We start from the raw sequence: 21,629 nt of genomic DNA on the forward strand, positions 1-21,629 counted from the left end.
AATGTGGTCATGAAAACATCCAGTGGGGTCCGCTCCAGCCACAGACCCAAACTCGGTCCTTCTGCAACCTTGCAGCTTCAGCCTGGCAATAACCTGTATGCAGCCCTCTTGACACAGAAACCAGAGCCCTGCGAGGCCTGCAGGCAACCACCTGCCCATTGTCCTTCAGCAAGACTTTTGGGGGTCAGGGTCACACACTGAGCAGTCCTTCCGCCCCCCACCCCAGTATTCCCCCCAGGCCTCTTGAAGGCCTTCTGTCCCTGCTGGCTCCCAGATTCCCGTGGTTCCCCACAGGGCCAGTTGGTGATTGCTCGCCTCCACCCGCTTCTCTGCCGTCTGCCTAGCAACTCCAGACTGCCTGCAGCCTGGCTAAACCAGCAAACTTCTCTGCTGTCTGGTAGCCAACCCTTGCTTTCTCCAACGAGATCCAGACCCCTCTCAAATTTGTCCTTGCATACTCTCCCTCAGCCCTAGTTACCATATAGTTTCCTTTTATCTTACAGTTCACTTTTATCATAGTTAATTCTTGACATTCAAATTCTCTTGTTTAACCTACCATGTGGTTTCTTCTTATTGGACCCAGACTACTGCAGGACTTTGAAGCCAAACTAGGTAGGTTCTACTACTTACTATTTGTGTGACCTTGGGCAAAATTACTTCACCTCTTTATGCCTCAATTTCTTCATCTAAAATGAAGTTAATGATAATAACACCTACCTCATAGGGTTGTTATGAGGGTTGACTAAATTTATGTATATAAAGCAGTTAGAATATGTTCTGACACATAATAATAAATGTTAGCTGGGACTTCCCTGGTGGCGCAGTGGTCAAGACTCCGCGTTCCCAATGCAGGGGGCCCGGGTTCGATCCCTGGTCAGGGAACTAGATCCCACATGCATGCTGCAACTAAGAGTTCTCATGCCGCAACTAAGGAGCCCGCCTGCTGCAACTAAGACCCGGCACAGTCAAATAAATAGGTTTTTTTTTAATTAAAAAAAAAATGTTAGCAACAACAATTTATGGTATAATTTCACTCCATTATCTCCAATATACCATATACTTCTGTCACTGAGTGTCTTACTACTCCTCAGACACACTAAAACTTTGCAAAAGGTACACATATCTTCTATCTAATGTGTGCTCTTTCACTTTCCTTACTTGCAGCTTTTCCCAGGGAAAATTCATTGCTGCCTTCCATTTTTGCACAGCTTTTTTTTTTTTCTGTTTTGTCATGACTTTTTAGTCATATGTCTTCAATACTATTATCATCTTAAGTAACTCAACTTGACTCTACCTCTGCCATGAGCAGTTCCATGACACAGTCTTATCTTGGTGAGACAAAATAATAGCTCCAGAGTCAGAGACTCTAGCTCAAATCCTTTCTCAGCTACTTACTATCCTGTATGACCTTGGACAAGTCACCAACCTTTCTGTGTGTCAGTTTCTTTGTAAAATGAGAGTAATAAAAGTCGAGTGTCTACCTAATGAAGCTGTAGCGAGCATTAAATAAACTAATCTGTGCAAAAAGCATAGTACCTGGCACAACAGAAGTACCCTATGTAGTAAACAACTACAGAGTTTTGCAGTTATGATTATTATTATATTTCTCTGTGAACAGAGTATAAGCACTGTGACTGGGATAAATCCTTGTTGAATTAATGACTTTATTTTATTAGGATACAGGTGAAGTTACTGTCACAAAGAAACTCAAAAATGTAGTGGTTTAAATGAGATACAAATGCATTTCTCATATAACACCCTGAACATTTACATTCCAGAGCTGATGTAGTGTCTCCACAGTGTCTGTTACCTAGGCTCCTGAGATTTGGATGGAAAGCCATATCTAGGGTGTTGCCCTGGTCCACATATTTCAAGAATGCTCACCACCATATCTGCTATAATTGCATGCTGGCCAGCAAAATCAGGAAAAAGCAGGAGCGGAAGGTTTAAGAACAAAATCCACAAGTTGTACACATCACTTCTGCTCACATTCCACTGCCTAAAAGATAGCCACAAGGTCACACCCAGGTGCAAGGGAGATCAGGAAATGTAGGGTTTATTTTGGGCAGCCCAGCTAACATCTGAGTATGTCAAGCAGAAGGAGGGAATGAATATTGAGAGAGCCAGCAGTCTCTGCCATAATGTGCTTTCTTTATGCTTCTAAACTTTGTCTCATAAGCAGGAATTACTCTTTAAATTGGAAAAAATAGATCATATTTTTTAAATACATACAATTTCATGGTAAAGGCTATAAAAAAGGATATGGTTTCAGAGGAGTAGGAGGTGCATAGACCCAGATTCTGACCTACAAATCCCAGTGATCTGGCTGTGGAAGAAATAAGAGATGTACTCACACAGCCAACACCCAGTGAAATCAGGATGTTAAAGGGCAGGGGTTTGGAGGAGGAACACATAACAAAGGAAAATATTAAAAAGGGCCATGGATGTGAAAGGGGAGATTCAGGAAGTCTATAGCACACAATACAGTCAGGTTTAATAGCAAAAAGGGCTTTTATTTTTTATTGGGGGAGGGGGTATTTTATGCTCAATATCAAGAGCTAGAAGAAAAAGATATTCCCACTGCTTGAGACCACATGATACGATAATGATCAGACAACTGAAAGAACACAGAAATACCCAATGTCTGTCTATTTTGCTTGCATTTTCTATCAAAGAAAATGATCCTCAAGCTGTAAAGAACAAAGAAAATAGCAGTAAGAAGAAATTAAAAGCCAAGATAGGTGCGGTGGTAGAAATCACCAAGTTGCCTTAAATGGGTTAAAAATCTTTAGACTCAAATGAGTTACATTCTAGCATACGGATAGTGCTTTAGATTATGACCCCAAAGCCTTTCTTAAGGATCTTTGAGAAAATATGTTGGAAGAGATAACATAAGACTAAATATGAATAGTTGCTGTCTTCAGTTTCATAAAAGGAAAAATACATATATTCCAGACAGTATACCCTGATGAACTTGAGGTCTAGTCCCAGGATGATTTGTGACCATGAAAAAAAGGTGATTATTTAGAGGCTTCTACTGGTTTGCCAAGCCCACTTCATGCCAAATGGACCTCATTTCATGCTGCTGGAAGAATTATTTGATCGTTAGAATAGGATTATAGCACAAACAGTATAATTTGATTCCCACAAAGCAGCTGTCCCAGTTATACTAGTCATGACTCAATCAGTTAAAAGTCAAGGGAAGAGAGGCTGTTTACTAGCCCATTGAACAGGAAGGACACTGAAGTGGCCCTCACAGTTAAAGGATGAGCTGCAGAAACCAGGGTCTCAAGGGACCAGAAGCAGAACTCACTTCCCCAGGCATTCTTGCTCTCCCCTCTGTCTGCTTCTCAGTGCTTGGCTTCATTCTGAGGTCACTTCACTTCTTGCTGTGGGAGGATGGCTGCTGGCAGCCCCATTTCGTACTTTCCAGGCTTGACAACCCTAGCAGAAAGAGAAAACTTCTTTTTCCTCATGGCAATCACACAGAGTGACTTGTACCTTTATTTTTTACATTTCTGTACTGCTTGAATTTTTCACATGGGTTACTTTCTAATAACAAATTTTTTAATAAAACATTTCTAAAAAGTCAAGTTTATCAACATCAGTATAAAAAGCTACATGGACAGACTATTGCTCACTTAACTTTTCCCCTACTGTTGTACATTTAGTTTGTTTTCAGATCCTACTATTATAAATAAAGCTGCAGTCAACATCTTTGTACATAAATCTTGGTCCATGCCTCTAATTATTTATGTTTGGAGGGAGTCCTAGAAGTGGAATTCCTGGGCCTAAGGTTTTAAATATTTTCCAGTTCTCTTGATACATGTTGCTATACTGCTTTTAAGAAACAAGCGTATACCTCAATATCACATTGTTATTAAAAAACAAAAATATAGGCAAAAAACCTGGCATTCCCATTGTTATTTTATTTTGCACTTATCTGATTACTACTTTCCCGTGTTAGAGGGATAACTTCAACATAAAGCAGTAAATGCTAAGGCAGCAATGTGCTATGTGAGCTCTGGGGCGGGGTGGGCGGGGGAAGCACCTCATCATTGAGGGTGGGGAGTTGGGCTGGGTTGGAGCGCAATACGATTATTACTAATCTTACTTAGAATGCAGTGGGAGGGAGGCAATAGTCCCAGGGCCCATGCCTGTGGTATTAGACTGAGGGCTGTGCACCACACCTTACATGGGAAAATTGAGAAATTGAAGTATATTCAGGGGAGGCTGAAAAAGAGGGAAACTCTGAAAACCACATCATAAAATTGTGATGTGTCTTCTTGGCTCACTTCCTGTGCCAACATACCCCCTCTTCTGGTCCTCCATCCTCCAAATCTGATAGGGGTATCTGTCTGACATGGCAGTGTCCATTATAGGAAACCACTGGTTTAGTTTCCTAAACTGGTAAGTTTAGTTTCCTAAACTGGTAAGGGACCTCTGGTCCAGTGGTTAAGATTCCACACCTCAACTGCCAGGGGCACATGTTTGATCCCTCGTCAGGGAACTAAGATCCCGCATGCTACCAAAACAAAATAAACAAAAAAGGAAACCACTGGTACAATTCCCTTTTCTGACCTGAAGCCTCTATACCACATAGAGTTCTTGACTGTAAACAACAGAAACCGGGCTTCCCTGGTGGCGCAGTGGTTGAGAGTCCGCCTTGCCGATGCAGGGGACATGGGTTCGTGCCCCGGTCTGGGAAGATCCCATATGCCGTGGAGCGGCTAGGCCCGTGAGCCGTGGCCGCTGAGCCTGCCCGTCCGGAGCCTGTGCTCCGCAACGGGAGAGGCCACAACAGTGAGAGGCCCGCATACCGCAAAAAAAAAACCAGAAACCATCTCTGGCTAACTTAAACAGGAAGTCAAATTTACTAGAAGAATGGGGATGAGGGAGGCTGGGTAGGACTTGGAGGGGAGGAAGCACAGCCAGGTCACACTGATAAAATGCTCCAACAATCCAAAAATCAGATGGTGAGAATGCCACCATTAAATGCCCCTGCCTCTGTACCCTCTGCTGCTGCCACCAAGAATAATCTCTGCCCCTGCATCTTTGGGTCACTTCTTTAAGACGTAATGCACGTCCCAGGTGGGAGCAACCTACTGATTGAGATGAGGTAACATGCCTGAGCCCTAGTTGCCAGATTAACAGGGAAATGAAGTATCCGTCCCTGTTGGATTTCCACTGAAGGAGGTGGGCCCTGCCTAACCCAAACCCACTCAAAGAGAAAATCTCTCAGGTAGGAGAGGTGTCTGTTTAAATTTGGAGTAGCTAAAAAATGGAAAATGTCGACTATGACCCCCACCTCCATGGGATTAATGATTTTCTCCTCTTTCATGTGAAATCAATGAGATTAGCTATCAAATTTAAGTAAGGTCAGATATACCACATTCTTGAAAGAAATCCCTGTTCAAACTGATGTTTACTTTCTATTTTTGTTACTAAACAGAAAGGGACCCACCTATGACCTCATCTCAAATGAGATAATGAATTATGATTAGCTCTTACTTCAGGCCTCTTTTCTGTCACATGTGAGGTAAGAACACTTGACCCTCTTTAGGAAGTCAGGGAGTACGGGAAAGAACTTCAGTTTCCACTGCCCCTCTTTTCCTACATCAAGACATTCCTGTCAACAATAGCTAAGGCTTCAGCAAAAGAAAGAAATGACCTGCCAAAGACCAATTCCAGACCAATTCTATAAGTTCCTAAGGCTGCTGTAACAAATTACCACAAATTGGGTGGCTTAAACCTCCCCCCCCCCCGCCACACACACATGCGTGCACGTGCACACACACACACACGCACACACGCACACAGAAATTTATTCTCTCACAGTTCAGGAGGCCAGAAGCCTGAAATCAAGGTGTCAGCAGGGCTGGTTCCTTCTGGAGGTTCTGAGGGAGAATGTTCCATACTTCTCTCCGAGCTTCTAGTGGTTGCTGGCAATCCTTGGTGGTCCTTGGCTTACAGATGCATCACTCCAATTTCTGCCTCCATCTTCACATGACCTTCTTCTCTGTGAGTCTGTGTGTCAGATCTTCCTCTCCTTTCTCTTATGACACCAGACTTGGATTTAGGGTCCACCGTATATCCAGGATGATATCATTTCAAGACCCTAATTACATCTGCAAAGGCCCTATTTCAAATTAGGTCATGTTTACAGACACCAGAGTTTAGGACTTGGACGTATCCTGTTGGGGTACACAGATCAACCCACTACATCAACTAAAGGCTGAAGCAAGTATGGTAATTCTTAATGTTGTTGGAGAGAGAGTAAAGGAACAAAGAAAACCATTTGGCTGGCTCCATCTCTTGATGTTCTGAAATTTCTATTTCTTTGCTTATTAAAAAAAAACTATATGGGAACATATATATATGTGTAACTGATTCACTTTGTTATAAAGCAGAAACGAACACACCATTGTACAGCAATTATACTCCAATAAAGATGTTTAAAAAAAAGATATTATATTTCTAATACCCTAAAAAAAAACCCCTAAAAACTAGAATGACAGCTATAACTTCTGTGGAGGTCAATTTGGTAATATATAACAAAATCACAAATGTATATGCCTTTTGGGTGGAAGTTCTTTCCATAAATGTTTATCGATGTATAAGATGCATAAAGAAAAGTGGACATACCATAATGGTAGACTATGTTACTTTATTTTATTTTTATTTTTTTTGCAGTACGCGGGCCTGTCACTGTTGTGGCCTTTCCCGTTGCGGAGCACAGGCTCCGGATGCGCAGGCTCAGCGGCCATGGCTCACGGGCCCAGCTGCTCCGCGGCATGTGGGATCTTCCTGGACTGGGGCACGAACCAGTGTCCCCTGCATCGGCAGGCGGACTCTCAACCACTGCACCACCAGGGAAGCCCACTATGCTACTTTAAATATTGTTCTTTCTGCTTTCATTTATATTGGGTAAACAATCTTTTTATATATATATTTGAATTTTATTTTTTTTATATAGCAGTTTCTTATTATTTATCAATTTTATACATATTGGTGCATATATGTCAGTCCCAATCTCCCAATTCATCCCACCACTACCATCCCCCTAAGCAATCATCTTAAAGCTTTCTTTTCCCTATTGTAAAAGTAATACATATTCAATGCAAAAAAAAAAATCAGAAAAATTGAGAAAAGTACAGAGAAACTACACAACAACCATACTATTACCATCCAGAAATTAACCATTAACATTTTGTTGTAGTTTCTTTGGGGGCTTTTCCGATGCAAGTATACACATATACTTCTTTTTTTTTTTTGAATTTTATTTTATTTATTTTTTATACAGCAGGTTCTTATTAGTTATCAATTTTATACATATTGGTGCATATATGTCAGTCCCAATCTCCCAATTCATCCCACCACCACCATCCCCCTAAACAATCATCTTAAAGCTTTCTTTTCCCTATTGTAAAAGTAATACATATTTAGTGCAAAAAAAAAAAAACAGAAAAATTGAGAAAAGTACAGAGAAACTACACAACAACCATACTATTACCATCTATAAATTAAACATTAACATTTTGTTGTAGTTTCTTTGGGGGTTTTTCCGATGCAAGTATACACATATACTGTTTTTTAAACAAAGATATAACTGTATGGTATCTATTTCTTTGTACATTCTTAACAAGTTACAATGCACTATGCACAACTTTCTATATAATTAAATTAACACAGAGTTGCATCATAATTTTTAATGACTATTCTTCTTAAGGTCCCACTGAGGGACATTCAAGTTGTTTTCAGCTTTTTGACATTATAAATAATGCTGTGGTAAATATAATTTTTTTAAACTCTTAAAAGACCAAATTTTAAGTGGTGAATATATAGTAACTTCTGTATCTTAAATGTGCATGGAAAGGAATTCCTGATATTCCCTCCAAACTTGCTTTAGCCAGAGCCTTCTCTAAGTTAGGTACAGCTCCATCTTGCCATTAGCTCGAGCAAACAAACAAGCAACCAAATATTGGAGTCATCTTTGACTCTTCTCTTTCCCTCATGCCTAAATCCAATTAATTAGCAAATTTATGTGCTCTTTCTTCCAAAAATACCTAGTATTTGACCATTTCTCATTACCTCCACAGCTCTCATACTGGTCTGTGTCACGTCATCGCTTGCCTGGATAATTGTAGTGGCCTCCTAACTAGAGTTGCCAGATTTAGCAAATAAAAATACAGGACAACCAGTTAAAGTTGAATTTCAGATTAACAACAATTTTTTTAAGCATAAGTTTGTCCCCAATATTACATTCTCCATGCAGCAGCCAGACGGATTCTTTCAAAAAGTCAGAATAAGTCACTCCTCTGTTCAAAACCCTGTGATGTCTTTTCATCTCATAATAAAAAGCAAAAGCCTGAAAGCTGAGGCCTTGCAGGATCGGCTCCTAGCAGCTTTTTCCTCTTTGATCTCGTAGGCCCACTGTCCTCTCCTTCCCTCTGCATGCATCTCTCTTCTCCCAGATATACCTAACCTGCTTTAGGTCTTTGTTTACACTTCGTGAGACCTTCCCTAATCGCCGTTTAAAACTGCACGCTTCCCTTCACCTTCCCTACTCTATATTTCTCTGTTAACACTTACTAACTTTTAACAAACGTATCATTTAGTTTGTTGTCTTTCTCCTTTTACCAGAATTTAAGTTCCCTGAGGGCATTTTTGCTCTCTTTGTTCACAGCTGCATCCCCAGTGCTTAGAATACTGCCTGGCACATAACTGATGCTCAATCATGTCGAATTAAGGAAATGTGGTTATCCAAATCAATAAATAGCTTTTGTTTGTTTCAGTAGGGCTCCTCTCACATTCTGATCATTCAGCATGTTGCTATCTCTTTCAAAGTAGTCACGTTAACTGTTTTAATTTTTTAGAGAAGCCATCTTCTGTAATTCTGTAATGTTGGCAAACATTTATGTGTAGACACGGTTCTAAGGTATAATAAAATCTTAGAACCTCAGGTATTGTAATTAGAGTTAATACACAGATTAGGAAATTAAGACCCGGCGAGGTGAATCATTTGCTCAAGATCGCGGGATCTGTTGGCTCTAGGTACAGAACCTGCGCTTTAACTATAATACTCTGCCCGCTCTCTTTTATCTCTCTTTTTCTTAACTTGTTTGGGTTAAGCTCTTAAGAATCAAAGTCAAGACCTGTCAAAAGCCAAGTGCTTTCTCCTACTCCAGTTAAGGACTCTGCAATTCGCATTTGAATCCCGCGTGGCGGGAAGCCGAAGGCAGGTGTCGGGAGCAGCGGGGAGGAGCCGCCAGGCCCCGCCAGCCAATCACAGCGTCCGGGAGCCTCCCTTCCCCCTACGGCGTCCAAGCGCCAAAATTCCAAACGGGACGCGCGCCACTACCTGCCGTCTCCCTCCGCCGAGCTCTGCGAGCCGGCACTATCTAAGAAAAAGGAGAGAGTGGTCTCACGTCACTGTCCGCTCGGGTCCTCTACCCTGTCGGTGTGGATTCTCTTCAAGTTCGGCCCAAAGTCCTTTGCTCTACAGATGGGAGGGAAGTTTCGAGCCCGCCGTGATAGGGTGGCGACGTGGGAGGGACAGGCGGCGGAGGGATTCCGGGCGCGCGCGCTGCGGCCGTCGGCGCGGAGCTTGTGGCGCCAGAATTCGGAGCGCGGAAGAGCCTGAGCGGCTGTCGCTTGGCATCGGGTTCGTCTCCCGCCGCCGGGTTCGTCTCCCGCCGCGGACGCCCGGGCGAGGAAGGAGAGAAGATGGTGGTCCTCCGCAGCAGCCTAGAGCTGCACAGCCACCCCGCCGCCTCGGCCACGGACTCTCTGGACCTGTCCAGCGAGTTCCTGAGCCTGGAGCAGATCGGCCGGAGGCGGCTCCGCTCGGCCGGCGCCGCTGAGCAGTCCGCTGTCACCGTGGCCGCCGCGGGCGTGAGTACCGGCCTGGAGCGGGCCCCTCGGGGCCGGACCTGGGGACTGCTGGCGGCCCTTTGCCCGGTGGGGCCCAGGATGGTGGGGTGGGTGGGCGGGCGGTCCGGGTGACAGTTGGCTGGGGGTAGAGGAAGGAGAGGGAGGTAGGTTGGGAGGAGTATTGTCGAGGACAAGTAAAATGGAAGGCTTCTCAAGATCTGAGCCCCGGAGGGGTGTGGGTCGGGTGGAGAGATGGACTGACTGCGGGAGGGTGAGCGGTGCGTTACCACCCACTTTTACTCGAGAGGAAACCGGAGCCCTCCGCAGCCGAAGTGCAGCTGGAGGCCGAATCTCGGTTTGGGGCTGCCCCGCCCCCGACCTCACACACCTCCCTGTCCAGTCGCCCGGGCTCCCGCCCTAGGTTTGCAGCGATCGCGAGCCACACGCATTTACTGAGCGCTTCCTGTATGCATAACAAGTGTTTTAGGGGCCGCGGGGGATAGAAAGGTTGTAACTCAGGTTCCCTGACCTTCATTTACGATCCAGAGGGGTTCGGTAACCAGAACGCAGTGAATAATACCAGGTTGCATAATGTAGAGAGATGGAGAGCAACGTTTCATGTACGTCTTCTTCACTTAAGCCTCATAACAGCTCCATGAGAATGGATAGTTACGATATGGCTCTTACAGATGAAAAAACAGACTCAAGAAGCTAACCAGTAAGTGGTAGATCGAAAATTGGAACTTGGATTCTCTGCCGCCACCACCTTTCCCTTTCTGTTATTTCATGCTACGGTTATAAGCAAGGTCTGTAGGTTTCCAAGGAGGTGCAGGTCTTCCTGAAAAAAGTGCTTCTCCTCCCTTCACCTCCCCACCCCAGCTGCTGAAAGAGACACAGGTGGAGGAGACAGCGCTAACAAAAGGTTAGAGAAATTGAGGAAGCAACGTTAGTAAAGTTAAGGCAGCAGGAAGTAGTCTAGTTCTGTTGAAGGGAGGGTAGTCATGGGGGTGGGAAAACTAGGACCAGAGAGAGGGTTAGAACTGGGAAGTCAGAATGAGAGGCCAAGGGGAGGTAACCTGTGGTGGGAGAGAGGGACAAACCACAGGTAAGAGAGAGAACGCGATAGGAAATTAGTGGTGTCTTTTGTAGAGGCCCTATACGAGTTGTTCCTCTACTGAGGGGAATGAAATGGTCCAGTCAGTCTCTGAAATTGTGATTCTGAATTGAAAAAACAATTTCCTGACTTTTAGGATCTGTTTCTCAATCACAGGCAGAAGTTGTTAAGAGATCTGGGGAGGCTGGACACTTTTTCAATAAACTCAGTCACTCGACTCACTAACCTATGTTCAGAAACAGCTAATTATTTCAGTAAATATTTGAGTGTTTATTATCTTCAGGACAAAGCTAGTTCCTGGGACTGTAATGATGCATTGAATACTGGTTAAGAAACATAGGTGCTTAAAACAACTGTTACTTCTTCCTGTGATAAGCCATAATGGAAAAGAATATGAAAAAGAATGTATGTGTGTGTGTATATATATATACATATATGTATGTATAACTGAGTCACTTTGCTGTACAGCAGTAATTAACACAACATTGTAAATCAACTATACTTCAATAAAAAATTAATTTAAAAAAACAACTGTTAGTTATGAATATCAGTTTACCAATATCAGCAGGTTTCTATGCTTAAAAGGGGGTGATACCCACCACAAGGGTAGTGAGAATTAAATGTGATCAGGCATGTAAGGAGGTTACCTGAACACTTGGCTGATAGTTAGGACTCAGTCATTGTCAGCTGTTGAGACCACAGTCGATTTTAATGGCCACTCAATCTTTTAAGTTCCTCAAGCTAAAAACCTTAGAATCATCCTTAACTCTTCTCTCCGTTCATATTAGCAGATTCTGTTGGCTTTACTTTCAGAATGTTTTCAGAATCCGACCACGTCTCAGCTGCTCCATTGTTGCCATGCTGGTTCAAGCCATCATCTTTTGCCTGGATTATTAATATAGTGTTTTGGTTTTTGTGTGTGTGTTTTGGTTTGTTTTGGTTTTGTTTGTTTTGATCTAGTACTGTGGCTTGTGGGATCTTAGTTTCCCGACCAGGGATTGAACCCGGGCCCTGACAGTGAAAGCTCCGAGTCCTAACCACTGGACAGCCAGGGAATTCCCATGGATTATTAAAATAAATTCTTGACTAGCCTCCCTGTTTACCACCCTTATATGTAATGCCCTCCTCCCTTGAAAGTCAGTTCGCAGTATAGCTTACAGAGTGATCTTGTAAAAAGTCAAACAGTTGATCACTCCTCTGCTCAAAAATCCCTATCTAAGAGTAAAAGTTTAAAAGTTGAGAAGCAGCCCTGTACCTCCTTGCCCCCTTCTCTTTATGATGACATCCTCTTCCATTCTCCCTTTTGCAAAACCCAGTCTGTTCTACCCTCCCTGGCCTAGCTGCTTCTTGAATCCCAGGGCCTTTGCAGTTGCTCTGCTTTCTTTTGGGAATACTCTTTCCCTGGATATCTGCATGAGCTATTCCTTTACCTTTTACATTTTTTTTAATTAAAAAATAAAAAAAGCCTCAGAACTCGTAGTGCTTAATGTGTTCCAAGAATTTTACAAACATTAACTCAATCCTCATAACCTTATAAGGTAGGTGCGATTATCTTTGTTTTGCAGGTAAGAGGACTGAGGCACAGAGACTTAAATAAGTTGCTCAATTCACCATTATAGTAAGCAATAGAGCTGCGAGTCCTACCTAGGAGAACCTATGAAACAGTCTCTTTCAAGTGTTTGCTAAAATTTCACCTTTTCAATGATGCTTATCCTAACCACCCTGTTTAACATTGCAAACCACTCATTGACAGGCCCCTTTGCTCTGTTTTATGGTCCCCAGCACTTACCACCTTCTAAATATCCTATAATTTCCTACTTCTAAAATATTTTTATCTCTCCCCAAATCAGAATGTAACTCCATAGGGGTTTGGATTTTGACCTTTTGTTCAGCTGTTATTCCTAGCACCTAGAGCATAGTAGGTGCATAATAAATATTTTGTTGTTGTTTGTCTTGCTGTATCAGTGGTATGTGGTGGTTGAGCAATTAGCACTCACCTGGTTATTGTAGGGTTGAAAAGATTCTTTTCCAGACTAGGGTTTCCAGTAGGGATTATATCTTTTTGAGACATAGTACTCCTCTCTCAAATCCTCCGTAGAACAAATTGTAATCAGGGTGTTATTTAGTGAGCGTGGGATTGGGTCTTCAGGGGTAATGTATTCATGCTGACAAAGTCCACCAATACCAAAAATGAAACATACCTTTGTGATTGGAATATTTCCTAATTAGGGTTCTTTACATTCAATACATTTGATTTGATTATAGCTTGCTTTTTTACATCAATCATGCATTTCAGAAACTTAACTCCTTGATCCACCCTCATTGTATTTGGGTATTTCCTTGTCTCATTCACACATTTATTGACAGCATTTCTTAGAGTAGGTTCCTTTTAAAGATGGTTGGATTTATTCATATTAATTCATTAACTTGCATTTTTCTTCATCTAATCTTGGAGGCTGACCTTCAAGTTCTGAAGATACCTACAGTTACCTATTTATTAACCACATTTTCACATTTTGCTTTTTTTTTTTTTAAGTTTTTGGGTGCACTGCATGGCATGTGGGATCTTAGTTCCCTGACCAGGGATCGAACCCTCACCCCCTGAAGTGGAAGTGCAGAGTCTTAACCGCTGGACAGCTGGGGAAATTTCAACCACATTTTACTTTTACCTTTTGAATATGATCTCACTCAACTGCGCTTAAGGGTTTGTTTTCCCCCTGACTTGTATGGGTTCCCTGAAAATACTTTATTGTTGTTTTAAATCTGTTTCTTTGGTTTTTAAGCTTTTATTTTCTTCCTATTTATAAGTTTGGATGCCCTTTTCCTCCAGAGTCAGGCTAGCCATTGCCTATTTCTGTGCTTTCACAGGTCTGAGGCTCTTTGATTCATTAAATTTAGGGTTGTTTCTCATGCTGAAGAGATACTTAAGGATGGGTAGTAGGGGTTTTCTTGGTGATGATTGTACGTTACTTTTGGGTTGTGTTTATGTACGTTTTTATTCTTCGGTATGTTTTTAGGTAAAATGAAACACTGTAGTATGTAGAAGGTACTGTTTTTGGTTGTTTTTTTTTTCAATTGTATGTTTATTTACCCTGGAAAAATATCCCAAACTCGACACTGATATGTACAGCCTATGGGAGATACTTTAAAACTTGAAGCATATCACAACACAAAAATGACAAGTGTACAGTTCAGTGAAGTATGTCAAAGCATGGAGAGGGATATTTTGACAAGTGGCGATGACTGTTGCTCCCTGGAGTGGGCTGCTCTGCATTTGAGAGAGTGTACTTGTTTTGTGACAATAATAGTCCATTATTGTCCGTTTTTGTTAGTTTGTGTTGCGCTGGTTCTTGATTTTAGGCTTAGAAGTTGCAACTTTTAGAACAGAGATCTGATGAGATAGTGTTTAGGATGGATTATAGTCAACAGATCTGGAGTTTGGAAGACCAGTTAAAAGATTATAATACTGATAGCTACCATTTACATAGCATTTGCTGTGTTCCAGGCAAGGTACCTAATATGCACACACATACTTCCCCTGTAAAGTAACTATTATTATTTTGTTTGTTTTCCCGAAATTATTATTTTTAAATTTTTATAAATTTATTTATATTTTTAATTTTGGCTGCGTTGGGTCTTCATTGCTGTGCACGGGCTTCTCATTATAGTGGCTTCTCTTGTTACAGAGCACAGGCTCTAGGCGCGCGGGCTTCAGTAGTTGTGGCGCACGGGCTTAGTTGCTCCGTGGCATGTGGGATCTTCCTGCACCAGGGCTCGAATCCGTGTCCCCTGCATTGGCAGGCAGATTCTTAACCACTGTGCCACCAGGAAAGTCCCTATTTTTAAATTGAAGTATAGTAATTTAAAAGTTTACAAATAAAGTATTATTATACTCATTACAGATATGGAAACTAAGGTCTCTATGTAACTTGGAGAAGATTATACAGTTCAATCGTAGGCAGTCTATCTTTAAAAGGTTGGGCTCTTAATTAGTACATTATTATCACAACAGACCAAAGGAGAGAAAACCAGAGCCTAAATTAAGGTGGTATTAAGAGGCACGGAGAGAAAAAGTCCAAAAGTACTACAAGGGGTCTGAAAGCTGTTCAGATAGAGGCAGCAAAGGCAGTGTTGTTTCCAGCTGAAGAGGTAAGCTGTACATCTTTGGGACTATGACGCCAGAGTTCGGTGAGAGGTAAGGACTATTTTTCTTTGTGAGTCACCTATATAGAGTTGAGAGTTGAATCCTTGAAGGTGCATAGCAAAACACAAGAATATTTAAGATCTGGAGCAATGGCTTTATTTTAAGGGTGGGAAGAGGATGAATTAGGTTTAAAAAAAAAAGTATCATGGGCTTCCCTGGTGGCGCAGTGGTTGAGAGTCCGCCTGCCGATGCAAGGGACGCAGGTTCGTGCCCCAGTCTGGGAGGATCCCACATGCTGCGGAGCGGCTGGCCCGTGAGCCATGGCCGCTGAGCCTGTGCGTCTGGAGCCTGTGCTCCGCAACGGGAGAGGCCACAACAGTGAGAGGCCCGCATACCGCAAAAAAAAAAAAAAAAAATCATGTAAACAAAGGATCAAAGCAAACAACAGAGTGATCATAGAAGTGAATGAGGTAGAGAAGGCCATTGGCTTTAGCTATTTGGAGATTTAGATCTACTGGAAGAGCTGTATGGTTAGAAAGCAAATTGCTGGAACTTGTGGAGTAGATCCATGATGAGTAATTGACCACACCAGTGTTTAAATATGAAGCTAACGAGGGCTGTCACAACTATGTAATGTGGGTATAATGTGTATACCATTGTACATTAGAATACACTGCTTTTTAGGCTTTCAAGAAGCCCCAAGTCTGGATGAATACGTTTCATGTCAGTAATATAACTGTGATCTTAAAAATCCTGTTTAAATTTCATTTGTTGAATTGATAACTTGAATTAACTCAACCAATATGACTCCCATACATATTTTTTATTAATTTAAAGCTTTACTAAGTTTGATCTTTTGTGGAAAAATAACATCAGAATATTTGTTTCTCAATTGTGTCCACTTTGAGGAAAAACTTTTCTTATTGTTGCATGCTCCCTGTTCTAACTTACTGATTCTGCAACATTATAACAGACTTAAAATCTAATGAACTATATTTTTTCTCCTTTTAAACTTCACTTTTAAGAACAATCAGTGCTCTCAATATTAAAGTGGATTTTAGCGAAAGAATAAATGAGGACACTACATCACTAGGTTTAGTTTTCAGACTAAGTATGTTTTCTTTGCTTTTCACTTCTTAGGAAAATTTTTTCTTATAATGTTGCAAAAATGTAAAAAATAGATAGTGAAAGTACCCATTTCTATCATCCAGTGTTAATTACTGTTACTAGTTGGTGTTTAACTTACCTCTTGAGAATTATTTTGATTAGCTGTATTAAAATGTGACTTCGGGGCTTCCCTGGTGGCGCAGTGGTTGAGAGTCCGCCTGCCGATGCAGGGGACACGGGTTCATGCCCCGGTCTGGGAAGATCCCACATGCCGCGGAGCGGCTGGGCCCGTGAGCCATGGCCGCTGGGCCTGTGCGTGCGGAGCCTGTGCTCCGCAACGGGAGAGGCCAAAACAGTGAGAGGCCCACGTACCGCAAAAAAAAAAAAAAAAAAAAAAAAATGTGACTTTGATTTAACAACTGTGCTAGTTTCCTTAGGAAATCAGATGTTCAAAAGATAATTCAGGGCTTCCCTGGTGGTGCAGTGGTTGGGAGTCCGCCTGCCGATGCAGGGGACACAGGGTCGTGCCCCGGTCCGGGAAGATCTCACATGCCGTGGAGCGGCTGGGCCCGTGAGCCATGGCCGCTGAGCCTGCGCGTCCGGAGCCTGTGCGCCGCAACGGGAGAGGCCACAACAGTGAGAGGCCCACGTACTGGAAAAAAAAAAAAAAAAAAAAAGATAATTCATCTAGAGGTATTTATAACACAAAAAATTGCAGATTACCTATACATGAAACATTAAGCAGTTTGTTAAATTCATGTAATGGCTGAAATACTATTCATTCATGTAAAAAGATTTTTAGAATGGATTTTATGACATGGGAAAATGGTTGTATCACTAGAAAAAAGTAACAAAGAATAAATAATATTATCGCAATTTTAAAATTGTGTGAATGTGTTTGCAAAGGAAAAGAATGGTTTATGCACCAAAAGGTTAACTGTGGTTATCTGTGGGTAGCTTGGAATTAAGGGTGACAGTTTCATCTTTGTACATTTCTTCATTTTTCTGATTATAATGGGCACGTATTGCTTTTTATATTGCTTTTATAAAAACCATTTTTGAAAGTTATATTTTTAAATTCCCCAGTATGCGCCTTTATATAGGTGACTCTCAAAAAACCTGTTTTGTTTTTTTCTCCATGCTGTTAAGGAGAGCCTTTCTTGATGCTTAGTGCTTATTTAGGGACGATGAACTAAGCCACTCACTATGCAAACCAAAGATTCACTTATAAGATTAAATCTTCTAAGTTTCTCAAGGAATCTTTTTCCCGGTATTTAGCAACTTCCTCCTTTCTTTTTTCCTATGGAAACAAACTTTTTTTTTTTTATCCCCAGGAATATAGTGACATTTACTTTCTTTTTTTATTGTGATAACATATAGATAACATAAAATTATCATTTTAACCATTTTTAAGTGTATAGTTTTGTAATAAGTACATTCATTGTTCTGCAACCATCACCACCCTCTGCGTGCAGAATTTTTCATCTTGCAAAACTGAAACTCTGTACCTATCAAACACTAACTCCCCTGGGAATTCCCTGGCAGTCCAGTGGTTAGGACTCAGCCCTTTCACTGCCGTGGCCCAGGTTCAATCCCTAGTCGGGAAACAGAGATCCCGCCAAAAAAAAACCCAACACACCACACACACACACACACACACACACACACACACACACAATTTTCCCTCTTCCCAGCCCCTGGCAAGGAGCTTCATAAAAGGAACCTTACTTCTTCTGTGACTGACTTATTTCACTTAGCATAATGTATTCAAGGTTCATTCATGTTATTTCAGCGTGTTTAAAATTTCCTTTATTTTAAACACTGAATAATATTCCACTGTATGTACTATATATATGTATATATACATATATATATTTTTTAATCCGTTCATTTGTTGATGAACACTGGGATTGCTTCCACCTTTTGGCTGTTGTGAATATGCTGCTATAAACATGAGCGTTCAAATATCTCTTCAGGTCCCTGCTTTCACTTCTTTTGAGTATATACCCAGAAGCAACATTGCTGGATCATATGGTAATTCTATGTTGAATTTTTTGAGGAATTGCCATATCATTTTCCACAGTGTACACAAGGGTTCCAGTTTCTTCACATCCTTGCCAATACTTATTTTCTTTTTTTGTTTTTGATAATAGCCATCCTAATGAGTGTGAAGTGGTATCTCATTGGGCTTGATTTGCATTTCCTTATGACTACTCATGCTGAGCATCTTTTCATATGTATTGACCATTTGTGTATATTCTTCAGAGGAATGTCTATTTAAATATTTTGCCCATTTTTATCTTTTTTTGTTGTTGGTGTTAAAAGTATAGGAGTTCTTTATATATTGTGGATATCAGTCCTTTGTCATTGTCAGATACATGATTTGCAAATATGTTCTCCTGTTCCATGAGTTTCCATTTCACTCTACTGATAATGTCCTTTGTACAAAAGTTCTTTAATTTTGATGAAGTTCAACTTATCTGTTTTTTCTTTTGTTATCTGTGCTTTTGGTGTCCTAAGAAATCATTGCCAAATCCAATGTCATGAAAGTTTTCCCCTGCATTTCCAAATTTTTTTAGCTCTATAATCTCTTTCACATTTTTTAAAAAGTCTTTATTGAATTTGTTACAATATTGCTTGTTTTATGTTTTGGTTTTTTGGCCCTGAGGCATGTAGGATCTTAACTTCCTGACCAGGGATCTAACCCGCACCCCCTGCATTGGAAGGTGAAGTCTTAACCACTGGACCACCAGGGAAGTACCAGCTTTTACATTTTTAAGCTGACCTTAGATGTAAGGTCTCCCCCGCCCCCCGCATAGGTTTAAGTAGTTACAAAGGGATCATTTCTGTCATTTTTTAAGGTTGACATTAAAAAATAAAACTATTACATCACACTTTTATAAGTATCCACTGGAATGTAAAAATTATAGTTATTTGATACCTGTCTTGAAACATTAAAAATTAATAAATGGGGCTTCCCTGGTGGCGCAGTGGTTGAGAGTCCGCCTGCTGATGCAGGGGACACGGGTTCATGCCCCGGTCCGGGAAGATCCCACGTGCCGCGGAGCGGCTGGGCCCGTGAGCCATGGCCGCTGAGCCTGCGCGTACGGAGCCTGTGCTCCGCAACGGGAGAGGCCGCAACAGTGAGAAGCCTGCGTACCGCAAAAAAAAAAAAAAAAAAATTAATACATGAACAAGTTCTCTTAGTAGTCAGAAATTTTACCTTCTTTTTTTTCCCTCTTTTATTTTGTATTTTCAATCCACTTAACCCACAGCATTTTATCTTGATATATTTTCATGCTTGAAAGTCAGTTATTAATTATCCTTTCATACTTATAAAACAAAAGTTGGATTTTTTCCACTTTTCCATGATGACAGAGCTCCAAGAAATAAAATTTTTGTGTATTGAATTATCATTATTAACATTCAATTGATCAAAACAACAAAAAAGTATCTATTTTGATTAAAAATGATTAAACATAGGAAGTAATCTTTTATTAGGATTTCATGTGGTTTAAGTCTCCCTGCCCACCCGGTTAGTTTAAGTATCTGTGGATGAATCTTTTTTTTTGTTTTTTGTTTTTTTGTTTTTTGATTTTTGTTTTACATCTTTATTGGAGTATAATTGCTTTACAATGGTGTGTTAGTTTCTGCTTTATAACAAAGTGAATTAATTATACATATACATATGTTCCCATATCTCTTCCCTCTTGCGTCTCCCTCCCTCCCACCCCTCCAGGCGGTCACAAAGCACCGAGCTGATCTCCCTGTGCTATGCGGCTGCTTCCCACTAGCTATCTACCTTACTTGGTGGTGTATATATGTCCATGCCTCTCTCTCGCTTTGTCACAGCTTACCCTTCCCCCTACCCTGTGGATGAATCTTATTTATTGCTGAAGAGTGTTTTGTCATTAGTTTCATTGTTTTTATAAAGGTAAGCACTGAGAAACATTGTTCATATAAATAAGTAGATAGTAATGAAGGGAATTATATTTGCAGTGCCACTCAGTTTTTCTGGCTTATAAGCAGAAAATCACTTGCCAAACATTTTTAATGGTCTCTTAGCTTGATTAGATCTCCTTTCAATTTTGTTAAAAGCGGAAGAATTGGAAACCACCTAACAAAGGAAAGGATTTGTTGCCTAGCTTAGTCATTCATTCGCTTAACACCTACATTAGTGTTTTTCTTTGGCTTTAGGAAGGTTTTTAATGCCTTGAAGCAGCCCACAATAGTAAGATTCAGAATGAGTGAGAGTTATGACTTTCTTTTGTAAAATGGGAGAAAGGTAAATGAAAGAGGATGCCTGTGTTAAGATGCCTTCTTAGATCCGTTTTTTTTTTTTTTTGGTTTTTTGTGGGGTTTTTTTTTGTGGTACACGGGCCTCTTACTGTTGTGGCCTCTCCCGTTGCGGAGCACAGGCTCCGGACGCGCAGGCTCAGCAGCCGTGGCTCACGGGCCCAGCCGCTCCACGGCATGTGGGATCTTCCCAGACCGGGGCATGAACCCGTGTCCCCTGCATCAGCAGGCGGACTCTCAACCACTGCGCCACCAGGGAAGCCCTTAGGTCCATTTTAAGAAAAAAGTACACATGGAAGTTGAGAGAGTGGAAATAGATACCCTTACAATTTTCCTTGGAAAGTCTTATGTTACACTACACCCATCTAAGATGTAGGTAGGTATTCATCTAAAAAATAATACACCTACCTAAATGTATAGCTATTCTTTTTTGAAACATCCTGAAATATAGGTACACTGATAAAAGTAACAAATCATACGTATCACTTAATACCTTATGAAGAAACTAATTTTTTTAATTGTCCTCTCGTGCCTTTAAGAACCTGTCTAATTCTTGCACAGATCCTTGTGGTGTAAATATCCTTACTTTACCTTTGAACCAATCAAATATTCTTCCTGAAACAAAATTCAATGACAGAATATCCTAATAAAATATAAGGAAATGACCAGGTAAAGCCAGCCTGAGGTGCATGGGGTAAGGGGGCACTGATGTTTTATTGTTTTTTAAAAAAAACACTGCCTGTTTTTCTAAAATTATAAGTTTTTAGAGTAGTAAGACATAGGATTATAGAGTTGTTAGGTACATTTGCCTTCTCTTCTAACGTAAAAGTATCCTCTGTATGATTTCTAAGAGGCATGTATGAAATTTTGAATACTTTATGACAGAACCTCTGTAGCTCATAAAGCAACCCAGTAACTTAGAGAGCCTGTAGTCTCTTGAGCAAAAATAAAGTTAAATAGAGCTCTGTGGTTTTTAGAAGAAATTAATGTACCTAAACAGTCTCTAAATTCATTTTTTACATTATGTGGGTGAAATTGGGTGAGATAGTAATAACTCCTTTTTGTCATCCAAACCAAATTACACTTCTGACAGTC

General features: G+C 41.0%; 1 protein-coding gene across 1 annotated transcript in view; it reads left to right on the forward strand.

Annotated features, from left to right (window-relative positions):
* The first annotated feature begins 9,711 nt into the window (after positions 1 to 9,711).
* Positions 9,712 to 21,629, forward strand: part of ATAD2 (ATPase family AAA domain containing 2) — a 70,001-nt gene continuing 58,083 nt past the window's right edge. Inside the window, exon 1 of the mRNA XM_082675124.1 lies at positions 9,712 to 9,894. Coding sequence (XP_082531250.1) covers positions 9,727 to 9,894 — 168 coding nt within the window. The 5' untranslated portion in view covers positions 9,712 to 9,726. The remainder of the gene's footprint in view (positions 9,895 to 21,629) is intronic.

This window comes from Grampus griseus, assembly GCF_964374135.1.
Source record: "Grampus griseus genome assembly, chromosome: 17".
Lineage (NCBI taxonomy): Eukaryota > Metazoa > Chordata > Mammalia > Artiodactyla > Delphinidae > Grampus > Grampus griseus.